The 19,139-nt window shown below is 42.0% G+C and overlaps 1 protein-coding gene across 2 annotated transcripts in view; it reads left to right on the plus strand.

Moving 5' to 3' along the window:
* Positions 1 to 2,241: 2,241 nt before the first annotated feature.
* The window catches only part of LOC138721977 (pituitary tumor-transforming gene 1 protein-interacting protein-like), a 33,513-nt gene continuing 16,615 nt past the window's right edge, over positions 2,242 to 19,139 (plus strand). For both annotated transcript variants that reach the window (XM_069859625.1, XM_069859626.1), the window contains exons 1-4: positions 2,242 to 2,373; positions 6,982 to 7,034; positions 12,541 to 12,649; positions 17,350 to 17,458. In XM_069859625.1, the coding sequence (XP_069715726.1) occupies positions 2,268 to 2,373; positions 6,982 to 7,034; positions 12,541 to 12,649; positions 17,350 to 17,458 (377 nt within the window). In that variant the 5' untranslated portion in view covers positions 2,242 to 2,267. The remainder of the gene's footprint in view (positions 2,374 to 6,981; positions 7,035 to 12,540; positions 12,650 to 17,349; positions 17,459 to 19,139) is intronic.

Here is a 19,139-nt window from a genome sequence, read left to right on the forward strand (position 1 = left end):
CACTCCTTGAAGACTGAGAGGCAGGAACTATAGTGCTGCTAACAAAAATCTGAAAATTATACATGCAAAATAAAATGTAAATAGATTTTAAATGTATGGGTTGAAACTTCATTTAAGGTAAGGACACCTTCAAATCAGCCCCTGCTGAATTTGCCAAATCTTTCACAAAGCCATTCTGGTGCAGTATAGCATTCTATCAGTGTTGAAGGCCAACAGCCTCAGTATGAAGCGGCAAGATTCAGATTTGTTCCCTTCAATTGCACTGGCCATTCACCAGAGCTGCTAGCAACTATCTTCAGGCTCTTCAAAGGATGCTACATACCTCTGTATGGCCCTAAGAGGTGGCTCTCTGCGGAAAACAGTGAACACAAGCCAGTGGTGTGCTCAGGTGGCCAAGGCGGCCAGCAGCATCCTGGCTTGTATCGGAAATGGTGTGACCAGCAGGAGTAGGTAAGTGATCATGCCTTTGTACTTGGCAAAAGTGAGGCTGCACCTCAAATACCGTGTTCAGTTTTGGACCCCTCACTACAATAAAGACATTGAGCTGCTGGAGCACATCCAGAGAAAGGACAAGGAAGCTGGTGAAGGGTCAAGAGCACAAGTGTCATGAGGATCGGTTGAGGGAACTGGGATTGTTTGCCTCTGAGGGAAGACCTTACCACTCTCAACCTGGAAGAATGCTGTAGCGAGGTGGGTGATGGTCCCTTCTTCCAAGTAACAAATGGAAGGATGTCAGGAAATATACTCAAGCTGTACTAAGGGATGTTTAGATTGGTTATTAGGATCAATTTCTTTACTGAAAGAACGGTGAAGCACTGGAACAGGCTGTCCAGGGAAGTGGTGGAGTCACCACCCCTGGAGGTGTTCAAAAAACAAGCTCACGTGGAGCTTCATGACATGGTTTAGTAGGCATGGTGGTGTTGCACTGATGGTCGGACTTCATGATCATAGAGGTCTTTTCCAACCTTAATTATTCTATGATTCTAAAACCAACAGCTCATTAATCTTTTAAAATCAGAAGGTCATGGCAAACTCACATTTGTCTCCATCTGTTTATTCCCTCCTGTGGCCACCCCTGGGGAGGGAATGTCTTTGCTAGCTCTCTTGGCTATGGCAGCCGTCTGGCCATCCTCACTGAAAAACACCAGCAAGGAGGAGACAGAGTGAGGGATCTTTGCACACTCCCTGCCCTCCCAGGGACTGGAAGAATCCACACAGCAAGGGAAAGGAAAATAGTGGGTCAGAACAGAAGAATGCCAGTCCTTGAGGGGAAATGGCATGTTGGCCAATGGCATCTTGGCTTGTATCAGAAATGGCGTGGCCAGCAGGTCCAGGGAGGTTATACTCCCTCTGTACTTGGCCCTGATGAGACCACACCTTGAATCCTGTGTTCAGTTCCGTGCCCCTCACCACAAGAAGGATGTTGAAGCTCTGAAGCTGGTGAAGGGGCTGGAGAACAGGCCTTATGAGGAACGGCTGAGAGAGCTGGGGTTGTTCAGCCTGGAGAAGAGGAGGCTGAGGGGAGACCTCATTGCTCTCTATAACTACCTGAAAGGAGGTTGTGGAGAGGAGAGAGCTGGCCTCTTCTCCCAAGTGACAGGGGACAGGGCAAGAGGGAATGGTCTCAAGCTCCGCCAGGGGAGGTTCAGACTGGATATCAGGAAAACAAATTTCAGAGAAAGGGTCATTGGGCACTGGCAGAGGCTGCCCAGGGAGGTGGCTGAGTCACTTTCACTGGAGGTGTTTAAGGGACGAGTAGACGAGGTGCTCAGGGACACGGTTTAATGGCAGGTAGGAATGGTTGGACACGATGATCTAAGAGAGGTATCTTCCAACCTGGTGGTTCTGTGATTCTACGAAAGGCCTGGTGTTAATACCGAAAATGCTGGCAAATAAGCTCCCTAAGACTAGTTCTGGAGTTTCAGAAAGTAAGCACCCTTTAATCAGACTTAGGAAACACGACGGAGCGATCTCCATCCATTGCGTGCGATGAGACAAACGCTGGTTACGGACTCTATTTCCCACCGATGCACACACGTATGCATCCTCCCAGAAAACATATGCCTATTGTATTACTTTCCAAGGATTAATTTGGACGTTATTATGACCTTCACAAGACTCTTGCTAATTTGAAGCTGGCTCCAGCTGCCCGCCCCCCCCCCCCTCAATCTCCCGCCCCCCCCCCCCCCCCAATCTCCCGCCTCCCCGCGGTCCCGCCCGGCCCCGCCCCCGAGACCGTTGGCGCCGGCGCCGGGGGCGAGGCGGTCATGGCGGCGCTGGGACTGTGGGTGCTGGGCCTGACGCTGCTGTGGGGCCGCCTCGGGGAGGGCTCGGCACGTCTCACCGCCACGGCCCCGCCGGCTCCGCCGCACGGTAAGCACGGGCGGCGGATCCCGGGAGTCTCGGCCGCGGGGACGCAGCGGCCGCCTGCGTTTTGCACCGCCCTGCCTGATGATGATGAGGAGTGGCGGCTTCGAAGGAGATGCTCTTGCCATCCTCTTCTGGGATCCTCAACGGGAGGAGGATACGGAGCTGTTGGAACGGGTCTAGAGGAGGCTACAAGGGTGATCGGAGGGCTGGAGCACCTCCTGTGCGAGGACAGGCTGAGAAAGTTGGGGTTGTTCAGCCTGAGGAAGAGAAGGTTCCAAGGAGACCTTATAGCGACCTTCCAGTATATGAAGGGTCTACAGGAAAGCTGGGGAGGGACTGTTCACAAGGTTTGTAGTGATAGGACGAGGGGCAATGGGTATAAACTGGAGAGGGGAAGATTTAGATCAGACATAAGGAGGAATTTCTTCACGATGAGAGTGGTGAGGCCCTGGCCCAGGTTGCCCAGGGAAGCTGTGGCTGCCCCATCCCTGGAGGTGTTCAAGGCCAGGTTGGATGGGCCCGGGGCAGCCTGATCTGGTGGGACATGTCCCTGCCCATGGCAGGGCGGTTGGAACTAGATGACCTTTCAGGTCCTTTCCAACCCAAACCATTCTATGATTCTTTTGGAGTCATTTATCTCGTAGCTGGTTTGGAAAGCCCTGGGTGAAGCTTGTCCCCAGATTTGGCTGCCCTTATTAGATTTGACCCGAAGGGTGCGTGTCAGGTTAGTTTGTACTAAATTAGGGTATTGCAAGTGGACTGTGGTGGTTTTTTAGTGGTTTTTTAGAGTCCAATTTGCGGAGTTCTATTTCTTCTGCGGAAGCGGTTTTACTCAAAAAGGAAGTATCCAACTTTGTGAGACAACAGACTTGAAGCAGAAGAGGAAGTTGGTGTTCCTCAGCTGTTAGAGAGGAAGGAACAAAAGATGGACCTTCTAATAACTACAAGCTAATAACCTTCTTAGTGGGTTGAAAAAAAAATTGGGTTGAACTCATAGTGAAGTTGCTTATGGATTCCCTAGGAAAGAGAGAAATTTTTGCCTTTCCCTAGGAGAGAGAGAAGTTTTCACATACTGTTATTCTTAGGTGAGTTTAGGAATTTACTCACAACACACAGCTGATTGTTGGTATGAAGAAGGATAGTGGTATCATACAGAAAGATGTGGGTGACCTTGAAGGGATGAACCTTAGAAATAGGGTTAAAGTGAAAAAAGACGGATTGCTATGCCATGTGATCGGTATTCTTTTGATCTTAAATTGAAACAGTTGGAAATAAGTAGAGAGGTAGACTTGTTCGCTGTCAAATGCTTATCAGTTCCTGAAGTGATGCCCTTATGAGGAGAAGAGAGAAGGCTGTTTTGTGGTAGTTATGCAAGACTGTGCAACCTTGTATACCATCCTGTTAAATATTCTACAAGTTTAGCACCTGCATTCAAGAGGGTTGGGCTGGCACAAAACAGGCCTACAAAGGCTGTGTAGTTCCCTGTTTCAGAAACCACCTAGAAGAGTATGGCTTTAATTTCTGGAGCAGGAAGATGGTTGAGGGAGGAATAAGAATACTTTGAGAAAGTACTATCATAACAGTAGGAACAAACACTTGTTTAGGCTGAAGAACAGAGTTGTCCTGAGAATGGGGGCACAGTACAAATTAATGTAGAGTAGCTATGAATAAGTTCAGTGTTGAAAGGTTTCTGATTATCTGAGCAGTTGTGCTGTGTATTTTTTGTTTGGGTTTTTTTTTCCCAGTGGAATAGTAAAAGCTTGTCACCTTTTTCGCTGATCTTAAGGTTGTATAGCAGTCGTCAGTTGTCAGTGGTATGTGAGTACAGAGCCCTGTCTTCCTAAATTAAAGAAAAAAATCCCTGCATATGCTACCTTCAGGCACAAATACATATTGGAAAGGGAAGGGGGGGAAAAGTGATTTTTAAACGAAACAAGAGTTCCATTGTCATTGCTTTTGTGTTACACCTGTTTTTTGTGGAGAAACAGCCTTTGTTCTGCATTTGTGCATTGTCACCCTGATCCATGAGTATGTCTCCTAGAAAGGGAAGTTATACAAATAATTGGTGGGCAGCATTCTAGTTGTAAAAAAAAACCAAAAACAAACCAAAAAACCAAACCCAAACTGCACATATTTTTTGGTAAAAAAACGTACCCCGTAGCAAAATTATCCTTCCACTCCTTGGCAAACCAAGCTTGGTATGTAGCGATTCTCATTTTATTAAGAGCAAGGTGGTAAGTGCTGGTGTTATATGCCAGTATAGAAGGAATCGTAGAATGGTTTGGGTTGGAAGGGACCTTAAAGGTCATCCAGTTTCAACCCCTCTGCCATGGGCAGGGACACCTCCCACTGGATTAGGCTGCCCAAGGCCTCGTCCAGCCTGACTTTGAACACCAGGCATGAGGCATCCACAGCTTCTCTGAGCAACCTGTGCCAGTACCTCACCACCCTGACAGTAAGAATTTTATTCCTTATACCTAATCTAAATCTATCCTCTTTCAGCTTAAAACTGTCACTCCTTCTACTATCACTGCATTCCCTGATAAAGAGTCCCTCCCCATATTTCCTTTAGGCCCCCTTTAAATACTGGAAGGCTGCTATAAGGTCTCCTGGAGCCTTCTCCAGGCTGAACAGCTCCAGCTCTCTCAGCCTGTCCTTGTATGGGAGATGCTCCAGCCCTCTTGTGTTTGATAAATACAATTTAAAATATGAGAATTATTGTTGGTAGTGAAATATAAAAAGCAGAATGGGGGAAATTTTTTTTTTTCATTCATAGTAATGTTATTTTTTTTAACAGCAGTGCATAAAAATGTTTTGATTTTTGAGGTAAATGTTGTGATGATATATTTTGAAGAATTTTTCCTAAAGACTCTTCTGCTGTTCTTTAGAATAAGCATAAATAATAGAAAGTCTGACTTTTTATAGTTTAAATTCTTGTCTTTTGGTTATATGTCAAGATATGTTATCTGCTGTAATATGTCAGTAGAAAGGTGGTTAAAGAAGATGAACAGCATGAAAAGCTTGTGAGGTTACCTCCTTTGATAAGAATCTAAGGAACATTTCTTCACTTTGCTGTAGATTGTTCAGTTCCTGAAAATGTAACAGAAACCATGTTTTTACATGTCCTTGGTGTACTTGCATAATTCTGACAGAACTTTGTGGATTCATGTTCAGAAAGCTGGTTTGTTTAGGTGTTTTAAATCCTAAATTGAAAATGTAGTGAAGTATTTTTATAATAGGCATGGTGGTACTCCATGTGGAATAATCCTATTGGAAAATTTTTAAGTTTAAGCTGAGAATTCTTTCTGAATCCACTTTTCACATGGTTTTGTTGTTTTGTTTTAGTTTTTTTCCCATGAATTGGCTTATGGGCCTTACATTTAGGCTGTTGTTCAGTTAAATGATACTGGTAACAATGTTAATTGTTAATGGATAAACTAGTACGTATATTCTATATATGGATATATTAAAGCTACATACACTGGGACATAAAATACATTTAATATTAAGAATTAGTACCAGAAAGGTGTACAGTTGAATTATGAAAAGAAAATATTGACATATTTCATCTAAACATGCCAATAATTTAGCTGAAATTGATAACTGCTTGTGACTCTGCAGTTATTCATTAAAACTAGAATTGAATTCCTGATTTGGAAATATTTTCCCCTCGTATTTATAGCATATATGTGGAAATTCTTAAAGGTTAGTTTCATTAAATAGTATTAAAAATGATCAGAGGAACTACAGTTAGTGGAAGAAAATACCATGTTCAGACCAGGAGAGGAGGCTCTCGCTCGTCTGTCAAATAGTTCATCTGTGTCAAGATCATGGCATATATGTGGTGCTGTGGGCAACAAATTATGTCTATGTTGTGGATAGAAAAGACCAATCTCAAGACAATAAGCATGCTGTACTTTTATATGAAAGTCATAGCCTTTGGCTAGTGCCCTCTGGGAATGTGAACACCAGTAAATAGTTACTCTTTTTAGGATAGTAGATGGCTTTTAAAATCCAAAGGACATAAGAATTATGTCCTGCATCACTTGGCTTCTCAGACTTCTGTTAGAGTTTTTATTGACCTCTTACACCTTTGTGTGCTATGTTTGGTAATATTTTTTATTGTTATTTAAAATCATGCTATTTGGAGAGCTTTATCTTTTAAAACCTTTTTTTTCCCCACTGAAAATGGTTAATGTCTGTGGAAGAGGGACCAGCCCTAGGCAAGGGTCAGCTTTTGCTTGGCTTCCAAAGCCACAAACCTTGGAATGTTCTCTAAACTGAAGTGTAAAAGTCTTAGAACTTCAGCACAGATACAGGGAAGCTCTTGGGTTAGATCTCCCCATATTGTCCTTAAAGAAAGCAAATTGAAGTTAAAGGTAAGCTTGAATTGTTTCCCCAACTGTGTCAGAGGTGAGACATAAATGCTTTTTATCTGCTTGCTACAGTTCTCTTTGAGAGAAATTATTGAGTTTTTATTACTTCAGTCAAACTTGTGGCTTATAACTAGAAACAGAAAAAGGAAAAGGCTAAATATTGTGTTAAATCCTTGATATTAATGAGTAAAAATAAATAAATCATCTGCGTGTTTCTTTTTTTTTTTAATTCTAGCATGTTCTGAGTTTTCCCAGAGGTCCTGTGAAGAATGTCTAAAAAATGTTTCGGTAAGATTTTTAGCATCCTTTTTGATCAATGAGAATTTGGTGATTTTTCCACTTAATATGAAATCAAAATGTTAGGGTTTGTTTGGCTGTTTGGTGGGTTCAATCGATGTGCTGCTTCCACTCTGTCACATTCAATGCCAGTGTTCTTTTCACTTTGCCAGGTTTGCTTCATGATTTTGGTCACTTGGGGTGTTTCTCTTCTTTGCCTGGAGAGGACAGACCTTGTAGAATCCAGGCTTCTGCCTCCAGTATGTGCCCAGTGCTTTCGTAGTACAACTGAACAAGTTAGTGTTGCTGCTGTTTTAGACTCATTTAGCAAGCAGCACTTAGTTAAATTTCTGCCTTAAAACGGCTAGATAAAGTGACTCTTATGTGGCAAAAATGCCTCGTATTTCTTGTATGCTGAATAGGAGAACTGGGAAATTAATGTAATAAACTGGAAATGCCTTTCTCTGGAGATGCCCCAAGCAATGCTTTTAACTGAGGCAGACTAGATTCGTGCTTTGTAGATGTTCAGACACGTCAGCCTGTAAGTGCTTCCCACTGCCACGCTAGGTCACCATTTTGGTAGCAAAGTGTTTGTATTTCCAATGAGATTGCAATTAGGCAGACATTTAAAAGAATAGAATTTGTTTCTTTGTCCTTTACTGAAAACGTTTTTTGCTCCAGAATAAGGATCCTGATAAATATGCAGCAAGTGTCTATCCCTGCAAAGTAGAAGAAATTCCCATTTTTTAAAGTGAAAGATTGTCTTGATTTCTGACTTTGAATGTCACTGAGAAGAAACATTTCAGGAGTCTTTAGGCTACATAGGTCACTAAAAAACTTTTTAGCTAGAGAAAACTGAGAAGTATCTGAACTTATCCATTTTGTTTGTTTTGTGCGTGTTTTGACTTTTTAATGGAAAAATATTAATTGCTTTGTATTTATGTAGTTATTATGTGTTGTCAGACCTGTATGTTTGTCATTGAAAGCATGTCATTGGGTAAAGAACTACTCATCTTCAAAAGTACGAAGTGAAAAATATGGATCATTTAAAGATTAGAAGTTCAGCACTGCTACTGGTGTGACTGTCACTTCAAACGAGTGCTGCCACAGATACATGAGCACAACTGTTATTAACCTGAGAGCTGTGCTCACTGTCTGAGAGAAATAAATCCTTTAGCTGTGTTTGTATACTGAGGATGCTAACGGAGTTACAGATACATGATTTTCAGAATCTGTCAAAACAATGACAGTGTCCAGGCTTGTTTTGGTGGCAGAATGATGGATGATTCAGGGCAACTGCTTCAATAGCTTCAGTGTTAACCTTGAAGAAAGGAGTTTAGACTCAATTCAGACAATTTGCACATACTTTAAAAAAAAAGGGGGCAAAAAAAAGCAAAAGATTGCTGAAATGACTTTGTTTAATTGCTTCAGGAGAAAAAAACCCCAGGTTTTCATATAGGCAATAACATCGATAGGAGCGACAGATAAAAATGAAAATTAAACATTTGGTGAATGGATAAAAACAACTCCAAACAAACCTTAAGTGCAGTTATTTCTGTTATATTATAGAAATATAATTCACATGTCAATTTTGTTTATCGTAACTGTAATTGGATTTGTCTTTAGAGTTGATGAAAACTTATTTTCTCTTGGTTTTTATCAATAAGTTCTGAGTGGTAACTTTATAGATATACAGTTGCATTAATCTTATTCCTTACAATATGGTACGTTAAAAAATAAATGTAGGAGTTTTTTATCACAGCTGTTGAATCCTGAAATTCGATTTATTTACTCTGAAGAAATATTTGCCACTGACTAGCAGATTACTGGGTGTATTGAAATTTGAGAACTTCATCTGTTACCAGATAATGCGTAAATATCTGTTGATTAACATCTTCGGAGTTTTCTCTTCAATTTTCTAACTCCATATGATCACAGAATCACAGAATCACAGAATAACCAGGTTGGAAGAGACCCACCGGATCATCGAGTCCAACCGTTCCCATCAAACACTAAACCATATCCCTCAGCACCTCATCCACCCGTGCCTTAAACACCTCCAGGGAAGGTGAATCAACCACCTCCCTGGGCAGCCTGTTCCAGTGCCCAATGACCCTTTCTGTAAAGAATTTTTTCCTAACGTCTAGCCTAAACCTCCGCTGGCGGAGCTTGAGGCCATTCCCTCTTGTCCTGTCCCCTGTCACTTGGGAGAAGAGGCCAGCACCCTCCTCTCTACAACGTCCTTTCAGGTAGTTGTAGAGAGCAATGAGGTCACCCCTCAGCCTCCTCTTCTCCAGGCTAAACAACCCCGTATAGGGCAAAATACATAACTTGATTTTGACAATTAGGTCAATGTTTAGCATTGGGAATGAGTCAACTGAAATATCTTCTCTTACTTTAGCTTCTACACCAATTATAGCTGTATCAGGTCTTGCCTTTTGGGCTACATCGTTACATGCAGCAGTCTGTCAGGGCAGTGCAGCTGACCTTTCAATGCTCCTGGTCCTCACCAGCAGGATAGAGTCATTCAAGTTAGGGATCTCATGAATCACCTAGCCCTGTCTACTCGAAACAGGGTCAACATTACATTCAAATAAGTTTAAGAATGACTTCTAGCCTGCCCCCTATTAGTCATTATTTTTGAACTGTCGATTCTTAAATTCGTATTAAATAACTGGTCCAACAAAAATAAATATGTTCTTACCTAACATCTTTGATGAAAATTAAAGCTTAGGAGGGCAGGGTTTTTTGCAAAGATTTTTCTACCTTAATTATGTTTGTTGATGTGTCTTTAGGGGTATGTTTGACTTGTACAGTCCGTGAACTGCAGAATATGAATAAATTTATCTTGTCTTTCTTCACTTGTATCGAGAAAGCAGAATCTATTACGAATGTTTTCCCTTGTGTTTAATGATGAGGAAAAGGCTGAGGTACTTAATGCCTTCTTTGCCTCAGTCTTTAGTTGTAAGGAGGGTCGTTCCGCCTGTGTACAAACCCAGGAGCTAGAGGAGCATAATGAGGCTCCCATGATCCAAGAGGAGGTGGTCAGATACTTGCTAGCCCGACTGGACAGTCACAAGTCTATGGGGCTGGACGGGATTCACCCTAGGGTACTGAAGGAGCTGGCGGATGTGCTGGCCAGACCCCTTTCCATCATCTTCCAACAGTCCTGGAAGACTGGGGAAGTCCCACTGGACTGGAGGCTGGCTGATGTTGTGCCCATCTACAAAAAGGGCCGCAGGGAGGACCCAGGAAACTACAGGCCTGTCAGTCTGACCTCAGTGCCAGGGAAAGTCATGGAACAGGTGATCTTGAGTGCTATCATGAAGCACATGCAAGAGAACCGGGTGATCAGGCCCACTCAACATGGGTTCACAAAAGGCAGGTCTTGCCAGACTAACCTGATCGCCTTCTATGACAAAGTGACCCGGCTACTGGATGAGGGAAAGGCTGTGGATGTGGTCTTCCTGGACTTCAGCAAAGCCTTTGACACAGTTTCTCACAGCATTCTGCTTGGGAAACTGTCAGCCTCTGGCCTGGACAGGCGCACACTCTCCTGGGTGGAAAACTGGTTGGATGGCCGGGCCCAGAGTGTGGTGGTAAATGGTGTGAAATCCAGTTGGAGGCCAGTGACAAGTGGGGTTCCCCAGGGCTCAGTGCTGGGTCCAGCCCTGTTCAATGTCTTCATCAATGACCTGGATGAAGGCATCGAATGCACCCTTAGCAAGTTTGCGGACGACACTAAGCTGGGTGGAAGTGTCGATCTGCTGGAGGGTCGGGAGGCTCTGCAAAGGGATCTGAACAGGCTGGACCGCTGGGCAGAGTCCAATGGCATGAGGTTTAACAAGGCCAAATGCCGGGTCCTTCACTTGGGGCACAACAACCCTATGCAGTGCTACAGACTGGGAGAAGTCTGTCTAGAAAGCTGCCTGGAGGAGAGGGACCTGGGGGTGTTGGTTGACAGCCGACTGAATATGAGCCAGCAGTGTGCCCAGGTGGCCAAGAAGGCCAATGGCATCTTGGCTTGTATCAGAAACGGCGTGACCAGCAGGTCCAGGGAGGTTATCCTCCCTCTGTACTCGGCACTGGTGAGACCGCTCCTCGAATACTGTGTTCAGTTCTGGGCCCCTCACCACAAGAAGGATGTTGAGGCTCTGGAGAGAGTACAGAGAAGAGCAACAAAGCTGGTGAAGGGGCTGGAGAACAGGCCTTATGAGGAACAGCTGAGAGAGCTGGGGTTGTTTAGCCTGGAGAAGAGGAGGCTGAGGGGAGACCTCATTGCTCTCTACAACTACCTGAAAGGACGTTGTAGAGAGGAGGGTGCTGGCCTCTTCTCCCAAGTGACAGGGGACAGGACAAGAGGGAATGGCCTCAAGCTCCGCCAGCGGAGGTTTAGGCTAGACGTTAGGAAAAAATTCTTTACAGAAAGGGTCATTGGGCACTGGAACAGGCTGCCCAGGGAGGTGGTTGAGTCACCTTCCCTGGAGGTGTTTAAGGCACGGGTGGACGAGGTGCTGAGGGATATGGTTTAGTGTTTGGTAGGAACGGTTGGACTCGGTGATCCGGTGGGTCTCTTCCAACCTGGTTATTCTGTGATTCTGTGATTCTGTGATTCTGTGAATGTTTTCTAACTCTTTAAAGGAAGATAGAACCTTTATGCAGTTGAAGATGTATGACAGAGATGTTCTTGATAGTACTGTTAAATAAATCATAGTTTCTGGTTATGCTCCTTCTAGAATGAACTTAAAAAACCTTGTTCTGTCAAGGATTCCTTTTTACTCTCATCCAAAACTTGTTCACTGGTTGAGTTGTGTTGTAAAAGAATTTTGAATGAAAATCTATTTGAACAGATGAAAAACAAAACTCAAGCTTGATACTTAGTGGTGACGTGAAAAGTGGGAATGTTGTGCTAGTATTGTAACTGTAATACTTGTCAGAAATTCAAAAAATATCCAGATATGTAGGTGTGCACAATTAAGGTACCCAAATGTAGTTTGCAACACGTATTGGATAAGGCTTTATCTCTTACTACCTTGCAGTAAGATCTCCTTGTAACGATTTTTTTTTTGTAAGGGTTCATTTTTTTTTATGTTCATAATCAAATATAGAGCTGAACTAAGATTATAAATGTATTTGTATTCCTCAAAGATACTAGGTATTTTAAAATTATGAAAAGTTTGCTTTCTGGTTTTGTGTTTCTCATTAGTTTCAGTAGTTCTAAATTCAAAGCCATTTTATCCTTGAGTATACAAAGTACATCAATGTATTGCCAAATATTTTCAGGCTAGTGTAATATTTTTTACCATTATTACCTATAAGTACGAAATGTGCTTCACAGTTCAGTTTGGGGTTACTTAGGGATTGTACTAGGACTTCTGTAGATTTTCTAGTATGAAGCACTTTCAATATGTCTCGATGGTGCTATACAAACTTAAGAATTCTCTCTAGAGAGAAGCACTAAATTGTAAACTGCTCTTGAAGACCAATAATTTGTTTTTCATTTGTTTCTTTTGCACAGTGCCTTTGGTGTTACACCAACAATACTTGTATTGATTACCCTGTAAGAAGCATTCTGCCGTCGTCTTCAGTATGTTCACTCTCGAATGCTCGATGGGGAGTTTGCTGGAGTAGGTACTAATTCTGCTTTTGCTGTAGAGAAATATTTATAAGCATGATTAGATTAAACGCTACTGCTTACTAGAGCTGTTTCCTAATACTTTATATGTGGGGGTGGTGGTAGGAAGCAGGGGTTGTAGTTTGGAACCATGATCCCAAGTCTTCTGGACTTGCAAAACTGTGATTGTTAAGGGTTCTTTGTGAACATCCAGTTTAGTTATACAGATCCAAGGGCTTTAAAGCATTTACTCTGTAGTGAAGCTCTGTTGGTGTCTGAACTGAAAACCAGTGATGTTGGAATGTTCAAGTCTTTTATGTACGTAGTCAAGATTCACCTGTTTCTTAACAATACTTCTGAGTTACAAAGGAATAAGGTCATTCCCTGTTGACAAAGAATGACCATTCTTACCTTTTTAAAAATTTCTTACAAAGTTGGATGGTATGACTGGATCCACAGTTTCTAGTGGCAGCAGTGAACCAATACCTCAGGAATGGAGCCACCCAAAAATTCCTTAATGCTGTTTTTTGCCTAAACAACTGAAAAAAGTGTGGTCTGTGGGTGCTGAAGGCAATGTAGTTCAGGTTAAAAAGAAAGCTAGAGTGCCTCTGTAAATACTAGTACTACATAATTTAATTGTTCTTAGATATCCTTTTGCTTTGCATTTTGTTTTACTAAACACATTGCAGCGCATGTCCTGCCATTGGGATGAAATCTTTTTAGCTATTTTTGCAATACTGTGTATACAGATCCAAGTTCAGACTAGACTAGAACGGAGAACAAATAAGACATAGGAGAACTTGTCGTATGAAATAAGAGCGCGTCCAGAAAACCAAAAGCTTGTTGCTTTCTGTTGACTCAGGAGCCTAAAGGACAAAAACACGTGGAGGTAAACTATCAGTGACTATATTAACTGTAAATTAGAAGAAAGTTATCACACTTAGAGCACTGAGATTATGGAATAATCTTTAAATTAGAGTAGTAGATGTAGAAGACTGCCATTAAAATGGAGGATACAAGTTTCTGAATGCTATTGCTTCATGTAATCCCTGCAACCTGAGGGACTAGATTTGAGAGTACAGAACTTTGTTCTTGGCAGAAGGGCTGCCTGCTTTGTTTTGTGAGAGAAAGCATTTATGCTTAGACTTTTTTTAGAGCTACATAAAGTATATGATTTCACTTATACAGCACACTTCTAAGTAAACAGGGCTTTGTACTGTATCCTGTTACTACAAACTGTTTAGCAACTTTTTTGGGATGTGTGGTGGGTTGACGCTTGCCAACAGCTAAGTACCCACACAGGTGCTTGCTCTCTTCCTCATCTGGCCCCAGTGTGATGGGGGAAGAAGACCAGAAGAATAAAAGCAAGAAAACTCATGGACTGAGATAAAAACAGTTTAATAGGTGAAGTGAAAATGGGTAGAGGAAAAAAAAACACCAAACAGGCAAGCAAAGGAAATCACTTACCACCAGGCAGACTGATGCCCAGCCAGTCCCTAGGCATAGTTTCCTTGGAAGCCAGATATCCTCTCTACTTCTTTTTCGTTTCCCTCAGGTTTTATTGTTCATCATGGCTTTATATGGTGTGGAATACCCCTTTGGCCAGTTGTGAGGAAAGTTAATTCTGTCCCAGCAACACCCAGTACAGGAACGCGTTTGTGCTGTGTCCTTTTGCAAGGAAGTGATTACAGGTATCTACTGATAGTAAGGGTTTCCTTGGCAGCTTGCTTGTGCTGTAGAAATGGCTTCTAGCTTGGGAACCATTTGTGTTTCTAGATTGAATGCAGCTTAAACAGAGAATGGAGCATTCTTGGCAAGAAAGATAAAAGTGAAAAAAGAAAAGCAAAACAACAGAACAAAAAAATCCCAGATATAAGTTTCCTTAATTTTTTTTACAAATCATATGCAGTGACATGCCGTGGGGATGTAGTCTTACTGAGACTGTCCCCTTCAGACACAGCAAGAAAACTAATTTTGAGTATGGTGATGGTTTTCCTTTATGGAAAGAAAGTGACGAGATGAGCATTTATGCAGTGTTGGCTGAAAATGAAGGTGAATACTGCAGCTTTCAAAAAGTCAAAAATAAATTACTGGCTTCCAGTTACAATTTTTATGAAATAAGATATGTTGACAGATTATTAATGGGCAACAGAGGAAAAAGCGAGGTAATACAAAGTAGTTTAATTGTATTGTTTTTCGTGAATAATAAGCAAATGAAATAGATATTGGAGACAGGAATGCAGATTGAAAGCTATATCTGCGCTTTGTTGATAGGTAGAAATTTTGATTTTGCTTCAATTAAAAAGCATTTTAAAGAGTAAATCATATACTTTAAAAAATAAGTAGAGATTAAATTGATTTGTTATTTTTACTTTACTGAATGAGGAATGTGTAGTTGCTTGTAACTTGTAGTGGAGTAGCAGAATGAATCATAGCATCGTAGAATCACCATGTTGGAAGAGACCCACCGGATCATCAAGTCCAACCATTCCCACCAATCTCTAAACCGTGCCCCTCAGTACCTCATCCACCTGCACCTTAAACACTTCCAGGGAAGGTGACTCAACCACCTCCCTGGGCAGACGGTCCATTGCCTAATGACCCTTTCAGTGAAGAATTTTTTCCTTATGTCGAGCCTGAACCTCCCCTGGCAGAGCTTGAGGCCATTCCCTCTTGTCCTGTCCCCTGTCACTTGGGAGAAGAGGCCAGCACCCTCCTCTCCGCAATGTCCCTTCAGGTAGTTGTAGAGAGCAATAAGGTCTCCCCTCAGCCTCCTCTTCTCCAGGCTAAACAACGTGAGCTCTCTCAGTTGCTCCTCATAAGAGTTGTTCTCCAGCCCCTTCACCAGCTTCGTTGCTCTTCTCTGGACTCGCTCCAGAGCCTCAACATCCTTCTTGTGGTGAGGGGCCCAGAACTGAACACAGGATTCAAGGAGCAGTCTCACCAGTGCCAAGTACAGAGGGAGAATAAGCTCCCTAGACCTGCTGGTCATGCCGTTTCTGATACAAGCCAAGATGCCATTGGCCTTCTTGGCCACCTGGGCACACTGGTGGCCCATGTTCAGTCGGCTGTCAACCAACACCCCCAAGTCCTTCTCCTCCAGGCAGCTTTCCAGCCAGACTTCTCCTAGTCTGTAGCACTGCATAGGGTTGTTGTGCCCCAAGTGCAGGACCCAGCATTTGGCCTTGTTAAACCTCATGCCATTGGTCTCTGCCCAGCAGTCCAGCCTGTTCAGATCCCTTTGCAGAGCCTCCCTACCCTCCAGCAGATCGACACTTCCACCCAGCTTAGTGTCATCTGCAAACTTGCTAAGGGTGCACTCAATGCCTTCATCCAGGGCATTGATAGAGACGTTGAACAGGTCTGGACCTAGCCCTGAGCCCTGGGGAACCCCACTTGTAACTGGCCTCCAGCTGGAGTAAACTCCGTTTACCACCACTCCCTGGGCCTGGTCATTCAACCAGTTTTCCACCCAGAAATGTGTGGTGAAATGTGTTACTTTCAGAATTTACATGTTCAGGATTTACTTGTGTATTGTGACTAGAAACAATGTATTAATCTTTATTATAAACTACCCAGTAAACTGTAACACATAAGCAAAAATATTTGCTGTGATCTAATCTTTGGTAAGGTCTGTGAAGGATAGGCCTCGGCCAGATGTGAGTTGGTGAAATCTGCAGAGAAGTAACACTGTCTTTGGCTTGTGCATACGATCAGAGAGGACAGACCCCCTGAATTTCACTTGATAAATTTGACTTTTATCACTAGTACCCTGAAGCAGTAAAAAGTGCATGTGCAGGTATTTTGCGTTACTGCAGCACCATGAAGCCGCTCAATCTGGCAGAGTTCAGAGGGATTTATGTGGGAGAAAGGAGAAGAGACACCCCGCTGCTCGCTTCCCTCCCTGCTTTGAAATAGGCAGTGTGGGTATGTGTAAGGACAGGTGTTCAGTTTTTATCTCTGTTGTTACAACTTCCCTGAATGATTTAATTTTGTCCTTTGTTAGGTCCTTTAAATAACTCCTCACAGTCGTGCCTATAGGTTTACTTGTATCGTCCCTGTTTGCTTTTTTCTTGGGCCTCATTGTTTTCCAGGACATTGGGTTTTAGGTTAGGTTTGTTAGGTTTTTTTCCTTTCCTGGTTTAGATCAGCTATAGTTGTTATAGTGTCTGCTGTTAAAATAATTTGTGCGCACACACACACACACACACACGCATACGCATTTGTTAATTGCTATTAGGACATAGAAGATGACTTAGGAAGTCTTATGGAGAATTTTTTACTGGCTTCTTCAAATCCTCTGACACTACCATCATTTAATTTTGCTCTTTTCCTGCCTGCTGCATGTAATGTGTGTACACTGATGCTTCATCTATATGACTTAGTTCACTCTGTACGCTGGCTAAGATTCTGATTGGGAGGAGGGGACCGTGGAATCACATCACTAGATGTATATGACATAAGTACTACAGGATAACTTTTAATAATTCGTTGTATGTAAAGAGCTATTTTACTTAATGTCTGTTCAGCATAGATTATGCGTAGTAGCAAAATTCTAATATGATACGCTGAGTTTTAACTGGGGTGGTTGCAGAGAACTGTTTGTGGGTTTTTTCATACTGAGGTGAAAAAATGGTTGAGATGGAGAGGAAGAATTATCAGACAAATGTTAATGCTGGAGTTTAACAAGTTGAATATATTAATATTTTTCAGTGAACTTTGAGGCTTTCATTATTGCCATAGCTGTGGTAGCTGGACTCATTCTGGTGTCCGTTACAGCATGTTGCTGTTACTGCTGTTACTGCAGAAGGCGTTTCAGGAGGTAAATACCTACATTTGTTTCCTTTACTAACTTTGAGTGTTGATCTTCCCTGCCTACCTACAATTTTTACTTTCCAGTATACTAAGAATCTTTGCATTTGGAAGCAATTTTGGTCACTTTGTTTTATTTGTTCGAGAGACAACAAAAAAAAGAGGTGTTTAGTATGACACTAGAAATGATCATGAAAAAATACTGAAGTGGTGTTATTAGTGGTCGTATCATAGGTATGTTCTTTAAGTAAGCTATTGCTTCACATTTCTTCTTTTTACAATTCCTTATTAAGATTGGACATGAAATATTTCAATAGTCAAATGAATACTTCCTTCTAACAGAACAGATAATTTCTCTTGTGGCAAGCTTGTGGTACCGCAAAAAGGGATTAAGTGAGTAACAAGTAACTGAGCAAATGTCCTTATACCGCTTAGTATCCGTGCCTCAGAGTTCGCTCTAGGATCTGTCAGCAGGCAGGCAGTATCTGAATGATTAGCTGTCTTTGCCAGTTCAACAAAATATTCTAAATGTAAACTTTTTGCTCTAAGATGCTAAGAGTTACTGACTTTCCTTAAGTAAAGTAATACTGCAAAAATTAACTGTTGTTTAGATCTTGGAGGACTCGTAAACTTCTCTTTTTTTTTTTTCTCTACTGGCTTACTTTTCTAATGGGCTAATATCTTTCAGAAGAAGGAAATAGTTGATCAGTAGCTAAAATATGTAAGACAATACTTATTCCCTAATGAGACACCTGGAAAGCCTTGTTTATTGGGAGAGCACAATATGCTTCCTTGTGTCACTGAAGTTCTAGAGCTCAGGTTTCTGGGCAGTGTAGTTTCAGCTAGCTCTGTTCCTTTTGTTCTACAATACTTCTCATGTGAACAAAATGTGGGCCTTATTTCTTGATCTGAAATTATTTCTGTACTATTTCAAGTACCTATAATTCACTATTCTTGTTTGAAAACTTTTTTTCTTTATTTTTAAAGACCTTAAGCAGTTGTACGGTGTTTAGTGGTAACCTTCAAGCCAGAGAAACATGGTACATCTGTGGCTTTTAAAGAAGGAGAAAATAATTGTAAATAACATGTCATTCCCTTTTCTTTTCTCTGAGGAAGATGCATGCATCTGTTCTGCTGGTAGTCTGGTCTACCAAATCTGTCCTAGTACAAAAATTTGTAACTCTTTAGCCCTGTGCTGATAAGCCCTGAAGATGTATAGAACTGTTTTAGCTTTGATGTAAGATCTGCCAAGTTGCTCTGCAGAGTAACAGAGTAGGCCCCCGTGGCTGACATGCCAACAAATAAAGCTCGATTTCTGTGAAAGAGAGATTTGTGCCAGACTTCAGTTTCAGTAGCTAAGTTGTCAATCAGTACTGTAACATCTAATTCTAAAAATAGAGCGCTAGTTGATGGTCTTATGCCAGGACTCCAAAGGTGTCAAGCGTAATCTTCTGACACTTAAAGCATTTAAAGGTCTTGTTAGAGTGGGGTCTGACTTATTTCAGGAGGATTCAAAATATATTATTACACTGAAGCCTGATGTATTACTGGCTTTGAACCTGTAACAAAGGATTCTTCAGTTATGTAAATAACAACAAGCAGAAACAGAAGGAAAATATTTACCCACTGTTAAAGAGGAGAGGTGAATTAATCACCAGCAACACTGAAAAGGCAAAGATTCTCAATGCTTT

The sequence above is a fragment of the Phaenicophaeus curvirostris genome, chromosome 6 (genome assembly GCF_032191515.1).
Source record: "Phaenicophaeus curvirostris isolate KB17595 chromosome 6, BPBGC_Pcur_1.0, whole genome shotgun sequence".
NCBI classification, from domain to species: domain Eukaryota; kingdom Metazoa; phylum Chordata; class Aves; order Cuculiformes; family Cuculidae; genus Phaenicophaeus; species Phaenicophaeus curvirostris.